We start from the raw sequence: 23,514 nt of genomic DNA, 5'->3' as shown, positions 1-23,514 counted from the left end.
ATATGTATATATATATTCACTGTAATTTACAGTTTTTATTTTCACAAGACAAGACAAAGGAGCAGAAGTAGGCCATTCGGCCCATCGGGTCTGCTCCACAGTTATGTACAGCTGCTGCATAATAACTAATTTCTTGACATATGCCAGTGATATTAAACCTGATTCTGAAGAAAGTGAAGTGTGGGCAGAAGATATTGTGCAAGATATTAATGACGTAGATTGTGAGGTACATGCTCTCACACACTCTCACACACATGGACCATTCAATAAACACAAAATAACCTGCGAGCACCTCCGCTCCATCTGCCAAAACAGAAGGGATCTCCCAGTAGCCACCCACTTCAACTCTGTTTCCCACTCCCATTCAGATATGTCCATACATGGCCTCCTCTGCTGCCATGATGAGGCTAAACTCAGGTTGGAGGAGCAACACCTCATATACCGTCTAGGTAGTCTCCAGCCCCTTGGTATGAACATAGAATTCTCCAACTTCCGGTAATTCCCTCCCCCTCCCTTCCCCTATCCCTATGTCACTCTGCCCCCTCCCCCAGCTGCCTACCACCTCCCTCTTGGTTCCGCCTCCTTCTACTACCCATTGTGTTTTCCCCTATTCCTTCTTCACCTTTCCTGCCTATCACCTCCCTGCTTCCCCTCCCCCACCCCTTTATCTTTCCCCTGACTGGTTTTTCACCTGGAACCTACCAGCCTTCTCCTCCCCATCCTCCCCCCACCTTCTTTATAGGGCCTCTGCCCCTTCCCTCTACAGTCCCTGATGAAGGGTTCTAGCCCGAAACATCGACCGATCTTTTCCACGGATGCTGCCCGACCTGCTGAGTTCCTCCAGCGTGTTGTGGGTGGACTATTCAATAGTCTTTGGGATGTGGGTCTTATCGTATCGGGGAGCATTCAGTGGTCTTTGAGATGTGATTTTAAGATGTTCAAGCAGTTGGGCAGAAGCTTAGCCAATGATATAAGTTTCGAGGAGGGGAGAGGGGCAGAGGAGTTTGATGAAGGGCTGTCCAGTGCCCAGGACCCTTATAGCTGAAAGTTTGGAAACTTGGGAAGAATCACAAGGAGCTACAGCCAGTCCTCTTTTGGTAGTTTTAATCGGGGTTATTATCACTGATACTCTGTATGTTGTGAAATGTGTTGTTTTGCATCAGCAGTACAGTGCAATACATTAAATACGACATTATAAATATTTTAAAAAACTTAGTAGTACAAAAAGAGAGAGCAGATGATGAGGTAGTGTTCATTGTCCATTCAGAAATCTGATAGCGGAAGGGAAGAAGCTGTTCCTAAACCATTGAGTGTGGGTCTTCTGGCTCCTGTACCTCCTTGCTGATGGGAGTAATGAGAAGAGGGGATTTCCTGGGAGACGGGGATCCACATTTTTGAGGCATTGCCTTTTGAAGGTGTCCTCGATGCTGGGGAGGCTGGTGTCCATGATGGAGCTGGCTGAGTTTACAACTTTCTGCAGCTTTTTCTGATCCTGTGCAGTGGATGCAACCAGTTCAGTGTCCTCTCTACACGGTACATCTGTAGAAATTTGTTAGAAACTTTGTTGACACACCAAATCTCCTCAAACCCTTAATGAGATATAGGCATAGATAAGGAGGGTGGTCTCATCACTTTCCCCAGGCTAAGGGGATAAGTTGAACGTGAGAGATGAAAGGTTTAAAGGGGATCTTTTTCACACGAAAGGTGGTGGATACATGGAACGACCTGCCAGAGGAAATGGTAGAAGTGAGGACAATTAAGAAATTTAAGAAACATTGGACAGGTACATGGATCGGGGAGTTTGAGAGGGATATGAGAAGCACCACGGTAGTGTAGCGGTTAACGTGACAATATTGCAGCTCTGGCCTTTGGAGCTCAGAGTTCGATTCTGGCATACTCTGTCATCAGTTTGGTATGTGTATATGTAGGTTTCCTCCAGGTTCTCTGGTTTCCTCCCACAGTCCAAAGATGTACTGGTTAGTAGGTTAATTAGTCATTGTAAATTGTCCTGTGATTAATCGAGAATTAAATCGGGGAGGTGCAGGACAGTGCGGCTCGCTGGGCCGGAAGGGCCTGTTCTGTGGTGTATCTCCAAACAAAATAAAATAAACATGGGAAATGAAATTAGCTCAGGTAGACCCCTTGCTAGACCCCTTGCTCAGGAAGACCCCTTGCTCTCAGGTAGACACCTTGCTCGTGTAGACACCTTGCTCAGGTAGACCCCTTGCTCGTGTAGACACCTTGCTCAGGTAGACCCCTTGCTCTCAGGTAGACACCTTGCTCAGGTAGACCTCTTGCTCGCGTAGACCCCTTGCTCAGGTAGACCCCCCTTGCTCGCATAGACCCCTTGCTCAGGCAAACACCTTGCTCAGGTAAACAACTTGCTCAGAAAGACCCCTTGTCCAGGAAGACCCCTTGCTCAGGTAGACCCCTTGCTTGCGTAGACACCTTGCTCATGTAGACCCCTTGCTCAGGTAAACACCTTGCTCAGGTAGACACCTTGCTCAGGTAGACACCTTGCTCGTGTAGACACCTTGCTCAGGTAGACTCCTTGCTCAGGTAGACCCCTTGCTCAGGAAGACCCCTTGCTCAGGTAGACACCTTGCTCAGGTAGACCCCTTCCTCTCAGGTAGACACCTTGCTCAGGTAGACCCCTTGCTCGCGTAGACCCCTTGCTCAGGTAGACCCCCCTTGCTCGCATAGACCCCTTGCTCAGGTAAACAACTTGCTCAGAAAGACCCCTTGTCCAGGAAGACCCCTTGCTCAGGTAGACCCCTTGCTTGCATAGACACCTTGCTCGTGTAGACCCCTTGCTCAGGTAAACACCTTGCTCAGGTAGACACCTTGCTCACGTAGACCCCTTGTTCAGGAAGACCCCTTGCTCAGGTAGACCCGTTGCTTGCGTAGACACCTTGCTCGCATAGACCCCTTGCTCAGGTAAACACCCTGCTCAGGTAAACACCTTGCTCAGAAAGACCCCTTGTCCAGGAAGACCCCTTGCTCAGGTAGACCCCTTGTTCAGGTAGACCCCTTGCTTGCGTAGACACCTTGCTCGTGTAGACCCCTTGCTCAGGTAGACACCTTGCTCAGAAGAGATGAGTTGAACAGAAGGTTCTACTTCCTTACTGACCTGTTCTGGTCTGTCCTTGTCCAACTGATGGCAGTTCTTTCTTCTCTTCTCTCAGGTTACCCCCACTATACTTCAGTGCCAAGATGCTGTGGATTCTTGTCGGAATGTCCTCAGTTGGTGTCCTGAGCCAACTTTTGTCTCAGTACCTGGGCTACAATCCCATGGCATCAGCAAAATCTCTCCTTCCATTCTAAGCAGACGCTTTTTCCAGCAGAACCATTCTGGGCCAAGGATCTCGAGGAGACCTCTCCCATATGTTAATGTGATGGACTAATCCAACTACAGCCTTGTGTGGGCTCTCCTCTCCCAGCCAAAGTGTCTGGGGTTGTAGCTGTGCAGCAGACAGCCACAAGAATCCTCACCCTTGAAAACCCCACTCCCGTCATCACAGGTTTCCTTCACAGAATCGGCAGGCCTCTGCGATCAGTGCAAAAACATGTAAGAGCAAATAAATTCGACAGATACATTTACTGCGTGTAAATTATTTATTTTTAAATGCATACTATTCTGTTTGCCCCATTATGGCCTCATTTGGAGTATTGTGAACAGTTTTGTGCCTTCTATCTGAGAAAGGAGGTGCTGACATTGGAGAGGGTTCAAAGCAGGTTCATAAGAATGACTCCAGGATTGGATGACTTATCAGATGAGGAGCATTTGAGGGCTCTGGGCCTCTACTCACTGGAATTCTGAAGAATGAGGGGTGAATAATTGAAAACTATCGAATGTTGAAAGGCCTCGATAGAGTGGATGTGGAGAGGATGTTTCCTATGGTGGGGGAGTCCAAGGCCAGAATGGAGGGATGTCAAAAACCTGTGGAATGTGTTGCACAGATGACTGTGGAGGCCAGGTCATTGGGTATATTTAAGACACAGGCTGATAGATTCTTGGATAGTCAGGGTGTGAAGGGATACGGGGAGAAAACAGGAGGCTGGGCCTGAGAGGGAAATAGCTCAGCCATGGTGAAATGGATGTTCAGGCTCAGTTGGCCAAATGGGCCCAATTTTCCTCCTGTGTCTTATGGCCTAATTATAGGAAGGGTGTTGAGGCTTTGGAGGGGGAGCAGAAGGGTTTCTCTGGGATGTTGCCTGGATTAGGGGGCATCTGCTATAATAAGAGGTTGGACAAACTATGAGTGTTTTCTCTGGAGCAGCACAGGCTGAGGGGAGATCTGATAGAGGTCTATAAGGTAATGGGAGTCATAGATAGAGTAGACAGACAGTGTCTTTTCCCCAGGGTTGAAATGTCTCATACTGGAGGGCATGCATTTAAGGTGAGAGGGGGTAAATTCAAAGGAGATGTGAGGGCAAGTTTTTTTACACACAGAGTGGTGGAATGTGCTGCCTGGGGTGGTGGTAGAGGCAGATACATTAGGGACTTCTGAAATACGTTTAGATAGGCACATGGATGTGAGAAAATGGAAGGATATGGACATTGTGTAGGCAGAAGGGATTTGAATACTAATTTGAAAATTGCTGGTGAACGCAGCAGGCCAGGCAGCATCTCTAGGAAGAGGTACAGTCGACGTTTCGGGCCGAGCCCCTTCGTCAGGACTAAATGAAAGAAGAGCTAGTAAGAAATTTGAAAGTGGGACGGGGAGGGGGAGACCCAAAATGATAGGAGAAGACAGGAGGGGGAGGGATGGAGCCAAGAGCTGGAAAGTTGATTGGCAAAAGGGATATGAGAGGATCATGGGACGAGAGGCCTAGGGAGAAAGAAAGGGGGAGGGGGGAAACCCAGAGGATGGGCAATAAGGGATGGGGTACGAGGGGAAGGTGGGGCATTAGCGGAAGTTAGAGAAGTCAATGTTCATGCCATCAGGTTGGAGGCTACCTGATGTTCCTCCAACCTGAGTGTGGCTTCATCTTTACAGTAGAGGAGGCCGTGGATAGACATGTCAGAATGGGAATGGGATGTGGAATTAAAATGTGTGGCCACTGGCAGATCCTGCTTTCTCTGGCGGACAGAGCGTAGATGTTCAGCAAAGCGGTCTCCCAGTCTGCGTCGGGTCTCGCCAATATATAAAAGGCCGCATCGGGAGCAGCGGACGCAGTATATCGCCCCAGCCGACTCACAGGTGAAGTATACCTTATATTCCGTCTGGGTAGCCTCCAACCTGATGGCAGGTTAGTTGGGGAAGACTCTGAAAGATTCTGTGGGGACTCACTAGTCTATGACTGTTTTTAGAAAGTCCATAACAACCATGAGGTAGTCCTTCAGATCCACAGATGAATTCTTGAACACAGACCAGTCCGCTGACTCGAAGCAATCCCAGAGCCACTCCACTCCTCCGCCTCCCGCGACCCCCTCCGGAGTTTTGCTCTTTAACCTCTGCTGTGTGTAGGTAGAAGGATAGCCAAGGGATCCAATTTTCCAAACTACTGTCAGCGTAAGGGACAGTAGCTATAGGGAACCATAGTATAACAGTGGTCTGGTGTGTTAGGATCTCTGGTTTTACAGGTTGCTACAGGTTACATACAAGTAATTGGGCAGCAATTTCTTCAACCAAGCCCGAATAAAATTCCTAACCATGAAATAAAATCCATCGGAGAACTGTGTTACGTACCCCGTAACTGGGTTGCCAAACCAGCAGAAATGGATCACTCAGTTGGAGTCTGGAGTACTAGAACTAAGAAAGTTTTATTAAAGAAACAAGCAACACAGTAATCGAAAGGATAATAAATGCAACAGTTCAGCGATGATAAACACCCATGTGCACAGAATTAAGATAACAGCATCAATCAAGCTCTATCGTTGTCTAGGGGTAAATGACCAAATTTCAAAATGACTCAAAGTTCAGTCCAGTTCAGTTCGCAGTAATCGTTGCCGTGGCGATGGACAAGGTGGGGGAAGAGAGACAGAATAGGAACAACTCATCATTCAGACACTGCTTCACTCACAGACCGGCGAGATGGCTCACAAGTAGCTTTTGGGCGGGTCCTTGGTGATGTCACCTGAGGTCACCGACTGTGACCCCTCCTCCAGATGCGGTCGATCCTCTGCAGTGAACCCGGCACCCAGGCAAGGGCGGACACACACCGGGTTCCCACTGATCGTACCTTTCCACCCTGGTCGTTGTCTGGTACTTCTCACCCACTCGTGAGAGGCGTACCGCTTCCCGGGTCTCGTTACCTCGGGTGGCGTGTGTCTGTCTTAGCGAACCTGTCCCTTTTTATCACCCTGCTGGGGTATCGCCTGTCCATCACTTCAAACAGTTCAGGGTTCAAAGGGCGGAGCCGCTCCAGACAGCTCTCTCTCTCCCACGTCCCTTCATTACACATCTCCAGACGCTGCTCCATTGTTCCTTATCTCTCCTTCCCCTGAGGGCAGGTGGCAGACCAACTGCTGATGCCACTGATGCTAGCCCAGGCCAGCAAACATCTTAATTTGTATTCTCGTAACAACTGTTTCTTGTTTGGTGATGGCATCATCCAGTATTTCAAGCGCTTCATTCTAGTTGGATGCTGGCGGTATTTCAGGGTTACAGAAAATTCTCTCAGTAAAGAAATAGTTGACATTTAATAGTTGGGTGTTCCAGGTCACGGGAACGTGAGTACAACAAAATTGCCATATTGGAGAGCCACAGAGAGTTTATCATGAAACACACCCCAAAATGGGTGGCCCACCTGATCTGAAACTGGACAGGTTTGGCTAGACTGCTCCACTCCCCTCAAGCGTGTCTACAGGCTGAGAGACCTGCCAAACAGAGCAGGTGTCTGTGGGAACTTTACCCATGTCCTGCCCTTAAACAAGACTTGTTCACATCTGGATATGTTATACAAGGATGTTGCTGGGACTTGAGGACCTAAGCTATAGAGAAAGGTTGAATATATTAAGACTTTACCTCCCAAAGATTAGGGGAATGAGGGGAGATTTGATAGAGGTAAACAAAATTACGAGGGGTATAGACAGGGTACATGCAAGCAGGCTTTTTTCCCCTGAGATTGGGTGAGACTAGAACTAGAGGTCATGGGTTAAGGGTGAAAGGTGAAATATTTAAGGTGACCCTGGGGTGGAACTTCACTCAGAAGGTGGTGAGAATATGGAATGAGCTGCCAACAGAACTGGTGGATGTGAGTTTGACAGCAACACTTAAGAGAAATTTGGATAGGCGTATGGATGGGAGGGGTATGAAGAACTAGGTCTGGGTGCAGGTCGATAAGCTAGGCTGAATAGATCGAAATGGACTGGATGGGCCCAAGGCCCTGTTTTGGTGCTATGACTCCATGGCCCACTCAGCATAGCCCAGAATGCCTGTCTGATGCGTTTTTCTGAAATGGCTCCCAAACCAATGGCATCTACCCATGACATCTACACACGCTGTTGGAGCAGTGCAGCCGGGATAATCCACCCAGCCAACACACTTTTCGTCCCTCTTCCCTCCAGGAGAAGGCTCAGGAGCTTGAAGACTCCTACGGCCAGATTTGGGAACAGCTTCTTTCCAACTGTGCTAAAACTGCTGAACGGATCCTGACCCGGATCTGGGCCGTACCCTCCAAATATCCGGACCTGCCTCTCAGTTTTTTTTTGTACTACCTTACTTTCCCTTTTCTATTTCCTATTTATGATTTATAGTTTAAATGTTTAATATTTACTATCGATTTGTAACCCAGGGATCGCGAAGCGCAGAATCAAATATCGCTGTGATGATTGTACGTTCTAGTATCAATTGGTTGGCGACAATAAAATAATGTAAAGTAAAAGAGAATCAGAATTAGAATCTGTTTAATATCACTGGTATATGTTGTGAAATGCGTTGTTCTGCGGCAGGAGTAGGACATATATAATTAAATCAGTAGCACATCAATCCGTGTGTATTTTGTAACTATCGAGGTAGTTGTGGTAAACCATATATATGTTGTAACTGGTTAACTGTCTGGACACGCCCCTCTGCTGACTACCCCTGTGGCTCCTCCCACAGACCCCTGAATAAAGGTGATTTCGCCTTGCCCCTCACCCTCAGACCAGGGGCAGACACTCAGCATGGAAATCGTATTGTATAGCGAATAAAAGCCTTTCTGTATTTACCCTACTTCAGTCTTTTGGAATTATTGAAGGAGCTTCAGTGGTGTTTGTGGGTTCATTGTCCATTCAGAAATCTGATGGTGGACGGGAAGAAACCATTCCGGAATCATTGCGTGTGTGTCTTCAGGCTCCTGTACCTCCTCCCTGATGGCAGTAGAGGGAAGAGAGCATGTTCTGGATGAGAGGGGTCCTTAATGATGGATGCCACCTTTTTGAGTCATTACCTTTTGAAGGTGTCCTCTGTGATGGGGTGGCTAGTGCCCATGACGGAGCTGGTTAATGGAATCTGTGAGCTGTACACTATCGAAACCTGAGATCAATGGCCAGCCCTTTGTTGCCTCTGGCTTCAAATCAAAGAACTACTGTACCCTCAAATGAAGAAGTTCTCAGAAGAGCCCAGGCAGTTCGATCACTCATACCAACAATAAGAGAAAGACAACTCAGATTCCTAGGACACACCATGCGGAAAGATGAACTAGAAAAACTCACACTCTCTGGAAAGATCGAGGGGAGCAAAACTAGAGGAAGACCTCGGCTTATGTACATCAAAAGCATAGCCAGGTGGCTACACATCGAGGAAATGGAAGTCATCCAAAAAATGAAGGATAGATCTATATGGAAAACCATGGTCACCAAAGTCCTCATCGGATATGATACCTAGACAGACAGACAGACAGATTGTACCCTCCTCAGTGAGAGTGAGACATCCGTTGGTTACAGTTCTGTGATGTCATGGGTCGAGCTGTGTGACACCATGGCAGTTGTGATGTCATACATGATATCAGAGCAGATACCAGGAGCAATGAGAGCACCCTTGAGAGTCTTCACCCAGCCTCCCATCACTTCTCACACACACACACACACACACTCACACACACTCACACACACACACACACACACACACACACACAAACACACACTCTGTCCCACCAGCCATGACATGGTTAATGCTCCTTCGCTAATCCACAGGAACAGCAGATGAGCGGGCCAGGTAGAGACTTCATCTTTCTTCTACACTTTTATGTATGTGAGAATTCATTCTCAGGAGCACAGATAATTTACAGCTGAGACACAGAGTGAAGCTCCCTCCACCCCGTCCCACCACACGCTCTAGGGGGTCAGACACAGGGTGAAGTTCCGTCTACACTGTCCCATCAGTTTAATGCAAAGTGATGAAAGTGGTGACCATGTTGCTAGGCTGTAGTGATTAGGGTTGCACCACTTGGTTCAAGATCCAAGTGATTGAAGTGAATGTGTCAATGGTTCAATTTAATATCAGAGAATGTGTACAGTAGACAACCTGAAACCCTTACTCTTCACAGACATCCATGAAACAGAAGAGTCTGTGTGAGTGTGTGTGTATATATATATGTGGGTGGGTGCCTCGATGGGTAGGAAGGAGGTAAGGTGAGTGGGTGGGAGTGAGGGAGGAACAGGGCTTGTTTTGTTGCTTGCTGTGTTCTGTGTTGTTCTGCTGAACATTGTGGGTACGTTATGTTGGCGCTGGAATCAGTGGTGACTCTTGCCCCCGGCACATCCCTACCTTATGATGGCTGTTAGTGCCAATAACACACAGCTCAAGCCAACAGCAATATTGAGGAGAGTACTTTGCAGACCAGAAGAACGAAACAAGATATTGGACAACATCAACGTGGTCTACAAAATCCAATGCGGAGACTGCTGCAAATACTACAGTGGACAGACTGGGAGAAAATAATCCACAAGGATCCATGGATATCAGCTGGCTGTAAAGTGGCATGACCAACTCTCCCTAGTCTCTACCCATGAAGATGGATTCAGCTGGGCATCAGTAAAAGACGTGGCTCAAGCCATGGTGTACAAGATAGTTCCTAGAAGCGTGATTTCTGCGAACAATTCTGTAAACAAACACGTAGACCTCAATCCTATTTATGAGATGCAGGCAAAATTCCAGACCACAACGCACCAAGTTCACCACACAACCAATCAGCGTTGAGATTTCCTCCCGCCATCACAAATGAGTTTCCAAAATGAGGTCCAATCAGCTGATTGAAAAATATATAAAGACCGAGCATTTGGAGGACCCACCAGAATCAACAGCGATGTCTCCTCGTCCATTACAACCATGATGTGAGAAACTATGGAATAGGATGTGGAAACTATAGAAAGGGTGCAGAGGAGATTTGCAAGGATGTTGTCTGGATTGGGGAGCATGCCTGATGAGAATAGGTTGAGTGAACTTGGCCTTTTCTCCTTGGAGCGACAGAGGATGAGAGATGACCTGATAGAGGTGTATAAGATGATGAGAGGTATTGATCATGTGGTGACTCTCACAGCTCTCTGGACTACTCCTCTTCTCACCCTGTCTCTTGCAAAAATGCCATCCCCTTCTCGCTATTCCTCCGTCTCCGCCGCATCTGCTCTCAGGATGAGGCTTTTCATTCCAGGACAAGGGAGATGTCCTCCTTTTTTAAAGAAAGGGGCTTCCCTCCCTCCACCATCAACTCTGCCCTCAAATGCATCTCCCCAATTTCACGCACATCTGCTCTCACTCCATCCTCCCGTCACCCCACTAGGAATAGGGTTCCCCTTGTCCTCACCTACCACTCCACCAGCCTCCGGGTCCAACATATTATTCTCCATAACTTCCGCCACCTCCAACGGGATCCCACCACTAAGCATGTCTTTCCCTCCCCCCCTCTCTCTGCATTCCGCAGGGATCGCCCCCACATCCCTCCCCACTGATCTCCCTCCTGGCACTTATCCGTGTAAGCGGAACAAGTGCTACACATGCCCTTACACTTCCTCCCTCCCCACCATTCAGGGCCCCAGACAATTCACCTGTGCGTCAGCTGGGGAGATATACTGCGTCCGGTGCTCCCGATGTGGCCTTCTATATATTGGCGAGACCCGACGCAGACTGGGAGACCATTTCGCTAAACACCTACGCTCTGTCCGCCAGAGAAAGCAGGATCTCCCAGTGGCCACACATTTTAATTCCACGTCCCATTCCCATTCTGACATGTCTATCCACGGCCTCCTCTACTGTAAAGCTGAAGCCACACTCAGGTTGGAGGAACAACACCTTATATTCCGTCCGGGTAGCCTCCAACCTGATGGCATGAACATTGACTTCTCAAACTTCTGCTAATGCCCCACCTTCCCCTCGTACCCCATCCATTATTTATTTAGAAACACGCATTCTTTTTCTCTCTCTCCTTTTTCTCCCTCTGTCCCTCTGACTATACCCCTTGCCCATCCTCTGGGCTTCCCCCCTCCCCGTTTTCCTTCTCCCTAGGCCTCCTGTCCCATGATCCTCTCATATCCCTTTTGCCTATCACCTGTCCAGCTCTTGGCTCCATCCCTCCCCCTCCTGCCTTCTCCTATCATTTTGGATCTCCCCCTCCCCCTCCCATTTTCAAATCCCTTACTAGCTCTTCCTTCAGTTAGCCCTGACGAAGGGTCTCGGCCCGAAACGTCGACTGTACCTCTTCCTAGAGATGCTGCCTGGCCTGCTGTGTTCACCAGCAACTTTTATGTGTGATGTGGAGAGTCAGAGGCTTTTTCCCAGGGCTGAAATGGCCAACACGAGAGGACACAGTTTTAAGGTGTTTGGAAGTAGGTACAGAGGAGATGTCAGGGTTAAGATTTTTACGCAGAGAGTGGTGAGTGCGTGGGATGGGCTGCCGGCGACAGTGGTGGAGGAGGGTACGATAGGGTCCAGTTTCCTCCCACAGTCCAAAAATGTATGGGTAGTAGGTTAACTGGTCATTATAAATTGCCCCATGATTAGAAACATAGAAACATAGAGAACCTACAGCACAATACAAGCCCTTCGGCCCACAAAGCTGTGCCAATTGTGTCCTTAACTTAGAAATTACCAAGAGTTACCCATAACCCTCTATTTTTCTAAGCTCCATATACCTATCCAGGAGTCTCTTAAAAGACCCTCTCGTATCTGCCTCCATCACCATTGCCAGCAGCCCATTCCATGCACTCACCACTCTCTGCATAAAAAACTTACCCCTAATATCTCCTCTGTACCTGCTTCCAAGCACCATAAAACTGTGCCCTCTCGTCGTAGACATTTCAGCCCTGGGAAAAAGCCTCTGACTATCCACACGATCAATCCCTCTCATTATCTTGTACACCTCTATCAGGTCACCTCTCATCCTCCATGCCGAGTTCACTCAACTTATTCTCATAAGGTATGCTCCCCAATCCAGGCAACATCCTTGTAAATCTCCTCTGCACTCTCTCTATGGTTTTCACATCCTTCCTGTAGTGAGGTGACCAGAACTGAGCACAGTACTCCAAGTGAGGTCTGACCAAGGTCCTATTGAGCTGCAACATTACCTCTCGGTTCTTAAACTCAATCTCTCAGGATCTTCTCCATCAACTTACCAACCCCTGAAGTAAGACTCATGGGTCTATAATTTCTCTACTCCCTTTCTTGAATAAGGGAGCAACATCCACAACCCCCCCCAATACTTCAGAACCTCTCCAGTCCCCATTGATGATGCAAAGATCATTGCCAAAGGCTCAGCAATCTCCTTCCTCGCCTCCCACAGTTGCCTGGGGTACATCTCACCTGGTCCCATTGACTTATCCAACTTGATGCTTTCCAAAATCTCCAGCACATCCTCTTCCTTAATAGCTACATGCTCAAGCTTTTCAGTCCACTGTAAGTCATCCCTACAATCGCCAAGATCCTTTTCCGTAGTGAATACTGAAGCAAAGTATTCATTAAGTACCTCTGCTATCTCCTCCAGTTCCACACACACTTTCCCACTGTCACACTTGATTGGTCCTATTCTCTTGCTCTTCACATACTTGTAGAATGCCTTGGGGTTTTCCTTAATCCTGTCCGCCAAGACCTTCTCATGGCCCCTTCTGGCTCTCTAATTTCATTCTTAAGCTCCTTCCTGCTAACCTTATAATCTTCTAGATCTCCATCATTACCTAGTTTTTTGAACCTTTCATAAGCTCTTCTTTTCTTCTTGACTAGATTTACAACAGCCTTTGTACACCATGGCTCCTGTACCCTACCATCCTTTCCCTGTCTACTCAGAACCCCACGCAAATATCCCTTGAACGTGTGCCACATTTCTTTCATACGTTTCCCTGAGAACATCTGTTTCCAATTTACGCTTCCAAGTTCCTGCCTGATAGCCTGATATTTCCCCTCACTCCAATTAAATCGGTGGTTAACCGGATAGAGCTGCTTGTTGGAGTGGCATTCCAGCTGTCTACATGATACACAAGCCAGGGCAGTACGATATGGAGAGTGAGCTGTTGCCCAGGCAGTAGGTTCCCCCTCTCCATGCAGCCGATGAATCCAAAGGAACGGTAGAGACCGATACAATTTGGCACCAGCAGTGTTGCAGGAGTTGCCTGTCAGCGTTGAACTCAATGTAGGACTGCACTAGGGATTCCAACTCCAGAATTTTCCTCGAAGTTTACTCCCAAGGCTTTCCCCATGAACAGGTGTAGCCACAAGGCAGCGGTTTGAGATCAGAGTTTCCTTTCTCCAAGATGAGCTGCCGGGCATAGCTGATGCCTGAAATGACTGGTGTTAAGGCACCAGTAGCCTGCAACTGTTCCTTCTAATGTCAGTAGCTACTAAGGCCAGGAGCAGGACCTGTTTGTCGTGAGCTATTTGAGACACATACCATTGGGAGCTTTTAATAGGTAGTGGGAGCTTATCCCCACTATCACCCCCAGCTTTAAAAATCTAAGAAACCAGAATATAAATCTGCATAGAATCAGAATCAGGTTTTACATCACTGGCAGATGTTGTGAAATTTGCCAGCTTAGTGGCAGCAGTGCAATGCAATACTTGATAATATAGAAAAGAAGGGTAAATCAATTACAGTAAATATATATATGTATAGTCCCTATAAAAAGTACTCAACCACCCATCCTCGAAAGTTTTCATGTTTTATTGTTTTACAACATTGAATCACAGTGGATTTAATTTGGCTTTTTTGACACTGATCAACAGAAAAAGACTCTTTCATGTCAAAGTGAAAACAGATCTCTACAAAGTGATCTAAATTAATTACAAATATAAAACACAAAATAATTGATTGCATAAGTATTCACCCCCTTTAGTATGACACACCAAATCATCACTGGTGCACATAATTAGTTCAATGGAGATCAGTGTGCAGTCAAGGTGTTTCAGTTGATTGTAGTAAAAATACACCTGTATCTGGAAAGTCCGACTGCTGGTGAGTCAGTATCCTGGCAAAACTACACCATGAAGACAAAAGAACACTCCAAGAAACTCTGCAAAAAGGTTACTGAAATTTCCAGGTCACTGAATATCCCCTGGAGTACAATTAAGTCAATCATCAAGAAATGGAAAGAATATGGCACAGCTGTAAATCTGCCCAGAGCAGGCCGTCCTCAAAAACTGAGTGACTGTGCAAGAAGGGGACTAGTGAGGGAGGCCACCAAGAGACCTGTGACAACTCTGGAGGAGTTACAAGCTTCAGTGGCTGAGATGGGAGAGACTGTGCATACAACAACTGTTGCCCAGGAGCTTCACCATTCGCAGCTTTATGGGAGACTGGCAAAGAGAAAACCACTGTTGAAAAGAACTTACATGAAATCTCAGCTAGAGTTTGCCAGAAGACATGTGGGAGACTCTGAAGTCAGCTGGAAGAAGATTCTGTTATGAAAAAACCAAAATTGAGCTTTTTGGTCATCAGACTAAATACAGTTTGGGGTAAGCCAAACAGTGCACATCATCAAAAACACACCATTTCTACTGTGAGGTATAGTGGAGGCTGCATTATGCTGTGGGGGTTTTTCACTGCAGCAGGCCTTGGAAGGCTTGTGATAGTAGAGAGTAAAATGAATGCAGCAAAATACAGGGAAATCCTGGAGGAAAACCTGATGCAGTCTGCAAGAGAACTGCGACTTGGGAGAAGATTTCTTTTCCAGCAAGACAATGACCCCAAGCATAAAGCCAAAGCTACACAGGAATGGCTTAAAAACAACAAAGTTAATGTCCTGGAGTGGCCAAATCAGAGCCCAGACCTCAATCCAATTGAGAATTTGTGGCTGGACCTGAAAAGGGCTGTTCACTCACCATCTCCATGAAATCTTGAAGGAGCTTGAGCAGTTTTGTAAAGAATGGGGAAAAGTTAGTGCCCAGATGTGCAAAGCTGATAGAGACCTATCCACACAGACTCAAAGCTGTAATTGCTGCCAAAGGTACATCTGCTAAATACTGACTTGAAAGGGTTGAACTCTTAAATCACTTATTTTGTGTTTTATATTTGTAATTAATTCAGACCAATTTGTAGAAATTTGTTTTCACTTTGAATCGAAAAAGTCTTTAATAATGGCTGCTGCCTTTAGAAATCTATTTATACCTCTTGTGAGAGGGTGCACAGGAGATTTACCAGGATGCTACCTGGATTAGAGAGTGTGTCTTATGAGAATAGGTTGAGTGAGTTAGAGCTTTTCTCTTTGTAATGAAGGAGGGTGAGAGGTGACTTGAGAGATGTGTACAAGATAAGAGGACAGCTAGATACTTTCTTCCAGGGTGTAACTTGCTAATATGAGGGGGCATAATTTTAATGTGATTGGAGGAAAATATGGAGGGGTATGTCAGAGGTAGGTTTTTACACAGAGAGTGGTGGGTGTGTGGGACACACTGCCTGGGGTGCTGATAGAGGCAGATACATTGTGGATATTTAAGAGACTCTTAGATAGAAATATGGATGATAGAAAAATAGAGGGTTATGTGGGAGGGAAGGGTTTGATTGATCTTGGAGTAGGGTAAAAGCTCAGCACACCATCATGGGCCAAAGGTCCTGTACCGTACTGAACTGTTAGATGGTCTACATTTAATATCACAGGCACATAGGTACAGTCAACACACAGAAGATACGTAAAAATATACCATCATACATAAATTGTACAGTGACATGGTAGAATAGTGGTTAGCGTAACGCTTTCAGTGCCAGTGATCGCTGTCGGGGTTCAAGATTATGGATGATGCTGGAACCAAAGGGTTGATATTTCTAAGGAGGGTGGCATTGATATTTTATTATATAGGCATCCATTAGTCTCATGAGACCATGGATTTGCGCCTTGGAAGGTTTCCAGGACGCAGTTGCCCAAGCTGCAAGTCTCCCCTCTCCACGCCACCAATGTTGTCCAAGGGAAGGGCATTAGGACCCATACAGCTTGGCACCAGTGTCGTCACAGAGCAATGTGTGATTAAGTGCCTTGCTCAAGGACACAACACGCTGCCTCAGCCAAGGCTCGAACTAGTGACCTTCAAATCACTTGACGAACGCCGTAACCACTTGGCCATGCTATATTATTAGCGGTTAGCATAACACTGTTACAGTATCTGCAATCACCCGATTCCTGCCACTGTCTATAAAGAGTTTATATGTTCTCCCTGTGTTCACATGGATCTCTTTCTATATTCCAAAGACATACGGGTTAGGGTTAGTGAGTTGTGGGCGTGCTGTGTTGGTGCTGGAAGTGTGATGACACTTGCGGTCTGCTCCCAGCACATCCTTGACTGTGTTGGTCACTAACACAAATGACACATCTTGATGTACATGTCACCAATAAAGCTAATCTTTCTTAAAATTCTCCAATGTTTACTTGTGTAGTTTCGTCAAATGGAAAGGCTGATCTACAAAATTAGAAGATTCCGTAGAAAGATTAAGACTTTTTTTGAGCATCACCCTCTGCCTTGCAGATGCAAGTTTCACCCCAGGAAGAGTCCTGCTCGGAGACATGCTCCAGTCTCCTCCCTCTACCTGTTGGATTATGACCGCAGGATCGCTGAGTTGGGGTTGGAGCATGAGCCCCCGGTCATGCAGATCTCCGGACAAAGGTTCAGTTTCAGGAAGGGCCGGTGGGTTCCTCAGCTCCAGGGGGGTTTCTGCCATTCCAGCCAGGGTGAACTGCTGAGGGGTATCCGGGAGAAGAACAAGGTTCTCCAGGAGCAGAACAACATGCTGCAGCTGAGGCTGGAACTGACTATGGACATGCTAACTGAGGCCACCGCCAATCTCATCATGCTGGAGGACAAAGAGGAGAACACCGAGGAAGAGCAGGTGAACAAAGAGGAAGGGGAAGAGGAAGAAGAGGAGGTGGAGATAAAGAAAGAGGAGGAGTTGGTGGAGAAAAAAGAGAAGAAAGTAAGTCTAAAGAAAATTCCACACCAATACGAGCTGGATTTGAATTCTGAAGACCTGGAAACTGCTGAGTTGCTGTATCCCACCCTAACCACAGATAGGTACTTAGAAGATGAGGATGACCTCTCTGCAGAGGTGAGCTCCAAGTTTGCCACTAAGAGGCGTCAAGGAGAGACCAAGCCCAAAGTCTGCCCAATGAGACGGGCATCACAAGCGAGGGCCAAGCTGAGGGCAAGTTTGTACAGCCTCCCGCCTGTGGGACCTGTGGTCCCAAAGTCACCAAAGACCAAGTCCTCGCCAAAAGTTTGCAAGCTCGAGCTGGAACCAGAGCCGCAGCCCAGGACACCACGGCAACGTCGGCCTAGAGCCAGACCCAGGCTGGTCGAGGAATCAAATGGAACTTGTCCCTTGAAACGTCGATCCAGGATCTGACTCTCGCACAACCTGGTATTAGAACACGCCCTCTAATGGTAGGATGACTTACTGGTGAGACATTAACGTGTAGAGATGCTAAGTCTTCTCCTTTTTCACAACCTAAGGTGAACTAAGGGGCAGTTAATGGTGATTTTTGAAATAAATTGTTTAATCACAGAGTAATAGAGTATGGATATTAAATACAAGAGATTCTGCAGATGCTAGAAATCCTGATGAAGGGTCTCAGCCTAAAATGTTGAGTGTTTATTCCTCTCCATAGATGCTTCCTGACTTGCTGAGTTCCTTCAGCATTTTGAGTGTATTATTCATCCATCTAATGGTGTCTTAAATATAATGAGGTTGACGTCCACTGCTTCCCATTACATAAGATTTGAGATCCTAACTCTACCATTCATCATCAGCATCAGGTGCCGTGCCCAGTTTGAGCTTTGACTGCCATGGCCCACACACTCCTGTTTCAGGTCAAGTGGATCAATTCACTGGTATTCATTTCCAGTTCTCTGGCTGCTGTCTCCATCATCATTTGTCTTTGTCTTCCTCTTGCTTTCTTCCCTTCAATCTTTCCCATAATTACCATGCATTCTAACTCCTCTTTCCTAATCACATGTCCAATGAAGTTACGTTGCCTTTTCATGATCTCATACATTATTTCTCTTTTTGTGTTTGCTCTGTTCATGACATCCTTGTTAGATATTCGTTTCGTCCATGATATTCTTTGCATCCTCCTCTAAAACCACATCTCTGCTGCTACAATTCGTTTCCTCATGTTACTAGATGTTGTCCAACATTCTGAGCCATATAACATAACTGGATAAACGTAACATTTCAGTACTCTGAGGCGGGTTGTCATGCCTAGTTTAGTATTGGTCAGTATACTCTTCATTCTCGTAAAGGTGTCTTTTGCCATCCCTGTTCTTCTTTTGATGTCCAAGTCGCACCTGCCATCTGATATCACCCAGCTTCCTAAGTAGCAAAACACTACCATTAAGAAGAGTATAATGCCCTTGATGTCCACAACCCACAGCACCTTACAGCTAATGGTCCTTGTAAATTGTAGTTATTGTTTCAATAAACAGTGATGGCTGTCAACGCTAGTCCCATTCCGCAGGTTTGACCTATATCTCTCTAAACCTTTCCATCGACCTGTCCTCCTGTCTTTTAAATGTTGTTAATGTAGCTGCCTCAACCGTTCCTCCAGCAGCTCCTTCCACAGTGATATCACCCTCTGGGTCAAAAAGTTGCCCCTCAAATTCCTATTAAATCTCTCCCCTCTCACCTTAAACCTGTGCCCTCAAGCCCTTGATTCCTCAACCCTGGGTTCATTCAGCCTGTCTATGATGTGGAAGTGGGTAGAGCCCAGACCCAAAGCTCATCTGGAGGTCAAATATCCATCCACACGCCCATCACAGCCACTGGCCCTTCTGGCCCAATGAGCCCGTGCCGTCCAATTCCTCCCATGTAACCATTTAATCTACTAATCCGTATACCTTTGGAATGCCGGGGGAGCCAGAGCGTGGAAGAAACCCACACGGCCACAGGGAGAACGTACAAACTTCTTACAGACAGCAGTGGGAGTTGAACCCAGGTCACTGATGCTGTAAAACATGATGCTAACCGCTACACTACTTTGCTGCTTTTGTATGACACATTTTGTGTGTGTTAATATAGTACGGAAGGAGTTTATAAATCCCAACTCTTCTGTGCTGACTAAGGTTCCCATCTAAGCCAGGCCTACTTGCCTGAAATTGGTCCATGTCCACGTACCCGTACAAATGCCTTTTTGAACATCATAATTGCTCTGTGGCACAGACAGCACAGTAACATGGAGGTTAGTGCAGTGTTTTACAGCATGAATGATCACCACTGTCTGTAAGGAGTTTGAATCTTCTCCCCTTATATAAGTAGAGCAAAAAGAGAGCACAATTAGTGAGGCTTCATTGTTCCTTCAGAAATCTGATGGTGGAGGTGAAGAAGCTGTTCCTGAAATGTTGAAAGGCTCCTGTACCTCATCCTCGATGGTAGAAATGAGAAGAGGCCATGCCCTGGGTGGTGGGGTGCTTAATGATGGGTGCCACCTTTTCGAGGCATTGCCTTTTGAAGATGTTCTTGAGGGTGGGGAGGCTAGTGCCCAAGATGGAGTCAGCTACACCTCTCGGCAGCTTTATCTGATTCTGCGCAGTGGCCCTGGTGATGGACAGGCCACTGTCCTGAAGGTGAACGTACCATCTCTAGAGAATAAAATTGAAGAACTCAGAGAAGATTGCTGTACCAGAGGGCCCTCAGAGACTGCTGTAAACTTTGCTTCACAGAAACATGGCTCGTCCCCACCATTTGGCTTGCAATGCTGCAGCCCGACGGCCTCACTATCCACCACAAACACAGGACAGCTGAGCCTGTTAAAGGCAGAGGGGGCAGATTAACTCATTGTGGTGCACAATCATGCTGGTTCTGCCTCAATTCTGCTCACTGACCCGGGACGCCCAGCAATCAAATGTTGTCCATTTTACCAGCTGAGGAAGTTTCCTGCCATCATCCTGTCAGAAGTATATATTCCACATCTGGCCAGTGTCAGGCTCGGCAGAGGAGGAGCTGAGCACTGTAACCAGCAGGCGTGAGACAGCATACTCTGATGTCTTCCCTGTCACTGAGGGAGATTTTAACCAGGCCAGCCTGAAGAAGTCTCCGAACTACTACTGCCAACATTTCAACTGTGGAACCAGAGAAGGCAGCAGGCTTGTCCACTCTTACGGCACCACTAAGAAATGCTTTGTCGGAGTGGGTCTTTGTTAGAGTAGTCCGGCTTTGGCTCAACAGGCTTGGGTGAGAACAGGCCTGAGCGAGAACAGGCCTGAGCGAGCACAGGTGGAGGTTCTAAGTAAGTAAGACAGTTTCTAGTTTCTCACCACTTTGAATATTTCCGGTCAGTTAGCTTTCAAAAGCTGATCCAGTCTATATTTGCAGTTGGTCTGTGTATAAACATTATCTGGTTATGCACTGGTCTCACTTCTCAAACCGCTGTCTTTTTTCAGCTGCTCAGACGCGGTAAGTGTCGGTGTAATAGCCCTACCGAAGGTCTGTATAGAGAGAATAAAAAAGGAACAACTTCAGGTACTTCCAGTCTTTTTACCAGCGCCTCAGGCACAGTAAGTGTTGGTGTTAGAGGCCGAAACTCAGAAGCAAACAAAAAGAGGGTAGGGACAAGTGGAACGGCAATTGTTGGAGTGTACCAGTGTTAGAGTGGTAAGGTTTTGGCTCAACAGACTTCGGTGAGAGCCAGCTGAGGCACAGATAAGAGGTAAGCATTTTTTCATCTGTTGACTGTGAAGTTTTGTTTTTTTTTTGTTTTTTTGTTTTTTTCAATACATTGTGGTCGGGATGGATTTCTCACCCTGTCAGATGTGGGGATTCAGGGTAGCTGACGGTTTTCCATGATGACTGCATCTGCGGGAAATGCACCCAACTTCAGCTTCTGACTGACCGGGTCAAGGAGTTGGAGCTGGAGTTGGATGTACTTATTGTGGATGAGAGTTCTGAAGAGGTGGTCACGCCCAGAGTACAGGCTTCAGACAGTAGATGGGTGACCACTAGGAGAGGTAAGGGGATTAATAGTCAGCGCAGGGTTACTTTGTGGCCATTCCCCCTCAGCAACAAGAACACCTCTTTGGAAGCTGCTGAGGGATGACCCACTGAGGCACGGCACAACAGGCAGGCTGGTGGCACTGTGGCCAGCTCTGAGGCCCCACAAGGAAAGGGTTAAATGTGGTAGTTATAGGGGACTCGATAGCTAGGGGGACAGGAAGGATATTCTCTGGCCATAAAGGATGGTGTGTTGCCTCCCGGGCGCTATGGTCCACGATGTATCAGAGGGGCAGGATATTCTCAAGAGGGAGGGGATCAGCCAGAGGTCGTGGTGCATATTGGCACCAATGACATTGGCAGAAAATGGGAAGAGGTCCTTCACGGTGAGAGCTAGGAAAGAAGCTGAAAAGAAGGACCTCCTGGGTAGTGATCTCCAGATTACTCCCACTGCCACGGGCCCGTGCAGGTAGAAATGGGCTGGTAGTACAAATGAATGAGCGGCTGAAGAGATGGTGCAGGGGGCAGGGTTTCAAGTTCTTTGATCATTGGAACCTTTTCTGGGGAAGGGGTAACCTGTACAAGATGGATGGGTTGCACCTGAACTGAAGGGGAACCAATATCAGGCTTTCAGAGTTTTAGAAAAGATAGAGGAGGAGGTAAAGGAGGGAGTGGAGTTGCACTAAACAGGGACAATATCACAGCTACACTCAGCGGAGATGTAATGGAGGGGTCAGACACTGAGTCCATTTGGGTGGATCTCAGGAACAGGAAGGGTACAATCACACTGATGAGATCGTACTGCAGACCCCCTAATAGCCACTGGGACATTGAGGAACAGATATGTAATCAGATTAAGGGAATGTGTAAAAATAACAGGGTTGTTGTCATGAAGGATTTCAACTTAGAACATAGAACATAGAACAGTACAGCACAGTACAGACCCTTCGGCCCACAATGTTGTGCCGACCCTCAAACCCTGCCTCCCATATAAGCCCCCACCTTAGATTCCTCCATATACCTGTCTAGTAGTCTCTTGAACTTCTCTAATATAAACTGGGATCTCTTAGTGCAAGGGGTTTAGATGGGGCTTAATTTGTTAAATGTATCCAGGAAGGTTTATTAAATCAATATGTGGACAGTCCAATGAGAGGAGGGGCCATACTGGACCTGATGTTGGGTAATGAATTCGGCCAGGTGACTGACCTTTCAGTGGGTGAACAGTGACCACAACTCCCAAACTTTCAGGATAGCTATAGATAAAGATCGATATAGTCCTTGTGGGAGAATTTTAAATTGGTGTAGGGCAAATTGCGAGGGCAATAGGCAGGAACTAAGAAGCTTTAATTAGGAACACATTTCTTTCTGGCAAGTCCCCATCAGACATGTGGAGGGTGTTAAAAATCAATTGCACAGAGTACAGGAAAGGTATCTTCCTGATAGAAGGAAGGTTGGGGATGGAAAGATAAAATAACCTTATATGGTCAGGGAGGTGATGAAAATGTAAGGTTTTGGAAGTTAGGATCAAACGAAGCACACAAGGAGTATAAAGAAACCAGAAAAGAACTAAAGAAGGGAATCAGGAAAGCCAGGATGGGGCAATGAAAAATCCTTGGCAAGTAGGATCAAGGTCAATCCTAGAGCATTCTATACATACATGAATAGTGAGAGGATAATTAGGGAGAGGCTGGGACCACTCAGGGGTAAAGAGGGGAACATTTACTTGGATACAGAGAATGTGAGCGAAGTAGTTAATGAGAACTTTGTCTCAGTATTTACCAAGGAAAAGGATGTCAAGGACCAGGAGAACAGTGCTGAGTGTATAAATATGATAGGGAATTTAGAGGTCAAGAAGGAGGAAGTGTTGGGCCTCCTAATGAGTATTAATGTGGATTAATTCCCAAAGCCTGATGGGATTTTCCCAAGGTTATTGAAGGAAGAAAGAGATGAGATTTCTGGGCCCATGACCAGTATCTTTGTCTCCCCTCTAGGCACAGGTGTGGTCCCAGAGGACTGGCGAGTAGCTAATGTTGTATCTCTAAGAAGGGAGCAAGGGAAAATCCTGGAAACTGCAGACTGGTGAGTTCTCTTGTCAGTTGTACAGAAATTGCTGGAGAACATTCTTCGGGATAGGATATAGGAGCATTTGGAAACCCAGGGCCTAATCAGGGAGAGCCAGAATGGCTTTGTGTGTGG

General features: G+C 46.8%; 2 protein-coding genes across 3 annotated transcripts in view; both read left to right on the top strand.

Annotated features, from left to right (window-relative positions):
• Positions 1 to 3,600, top strand: part of ltc4s (leukotriene C4 synthase) — a 38,584-nt gene extending 34,984 nt beyond the window's left edge. For both annotated transcript variants that reach the window (XM_063052623.1, XM_063052625.1), the window contains one exon: positions 3,186 to 3,600. In XM_063052623.1, coding sequence (XP_062908693.1) covers positions 3,186 to 3,324 — 139 coding nt within the window. In that variant the 3' untranslated portion in view covers positions 3,325 to 3,600. The remainder of the gene's footprint in view (positions 1 to 3,185) is intronic.
• A 5,939-nt stretch (positions 3,601 to 9,539) lies between these two features.
• Positions 9,540 to 17,799, top strand: LOC134349881 (uncharacterized). Its single transcript, XM_063054847.1, has 2 exons — positions 9,540 to 9,559; positions 16,866 to 17,799. Exons 1-2 carry the CDS (start codon positions 9,540 to 9,542, stop codon positions 17,737 to 17,739), a joined length of 894 nt encoding a protein of 297 aa, XP_062910917.1. The 3' UTR covers positions 17,740 to 17,799.
• The last annotated feature ends 5,715 nt before the right edge of the window (positions 17,800 to 23,514 follow it).

The sequence above is a fragment of the Mobula hypostoma genome, chromosome 7, assembly GCF_963921235.1.
Source record: "Mobula hypostoma chromosome 7, sMobHyp1.1, whole genome shotgun sequence".
NCBI lineage: Eukaryota > Metazoa > Chordata > Chondrichthyes > Myliobatiformes > Myliobatidae > Mobula > Mobula hypostoma.
The sequence above is the reverse complement of the archived record's forward strand: the minus strand, read 5'-3'. Positions and strand labels throughout refer to the sequence as shown.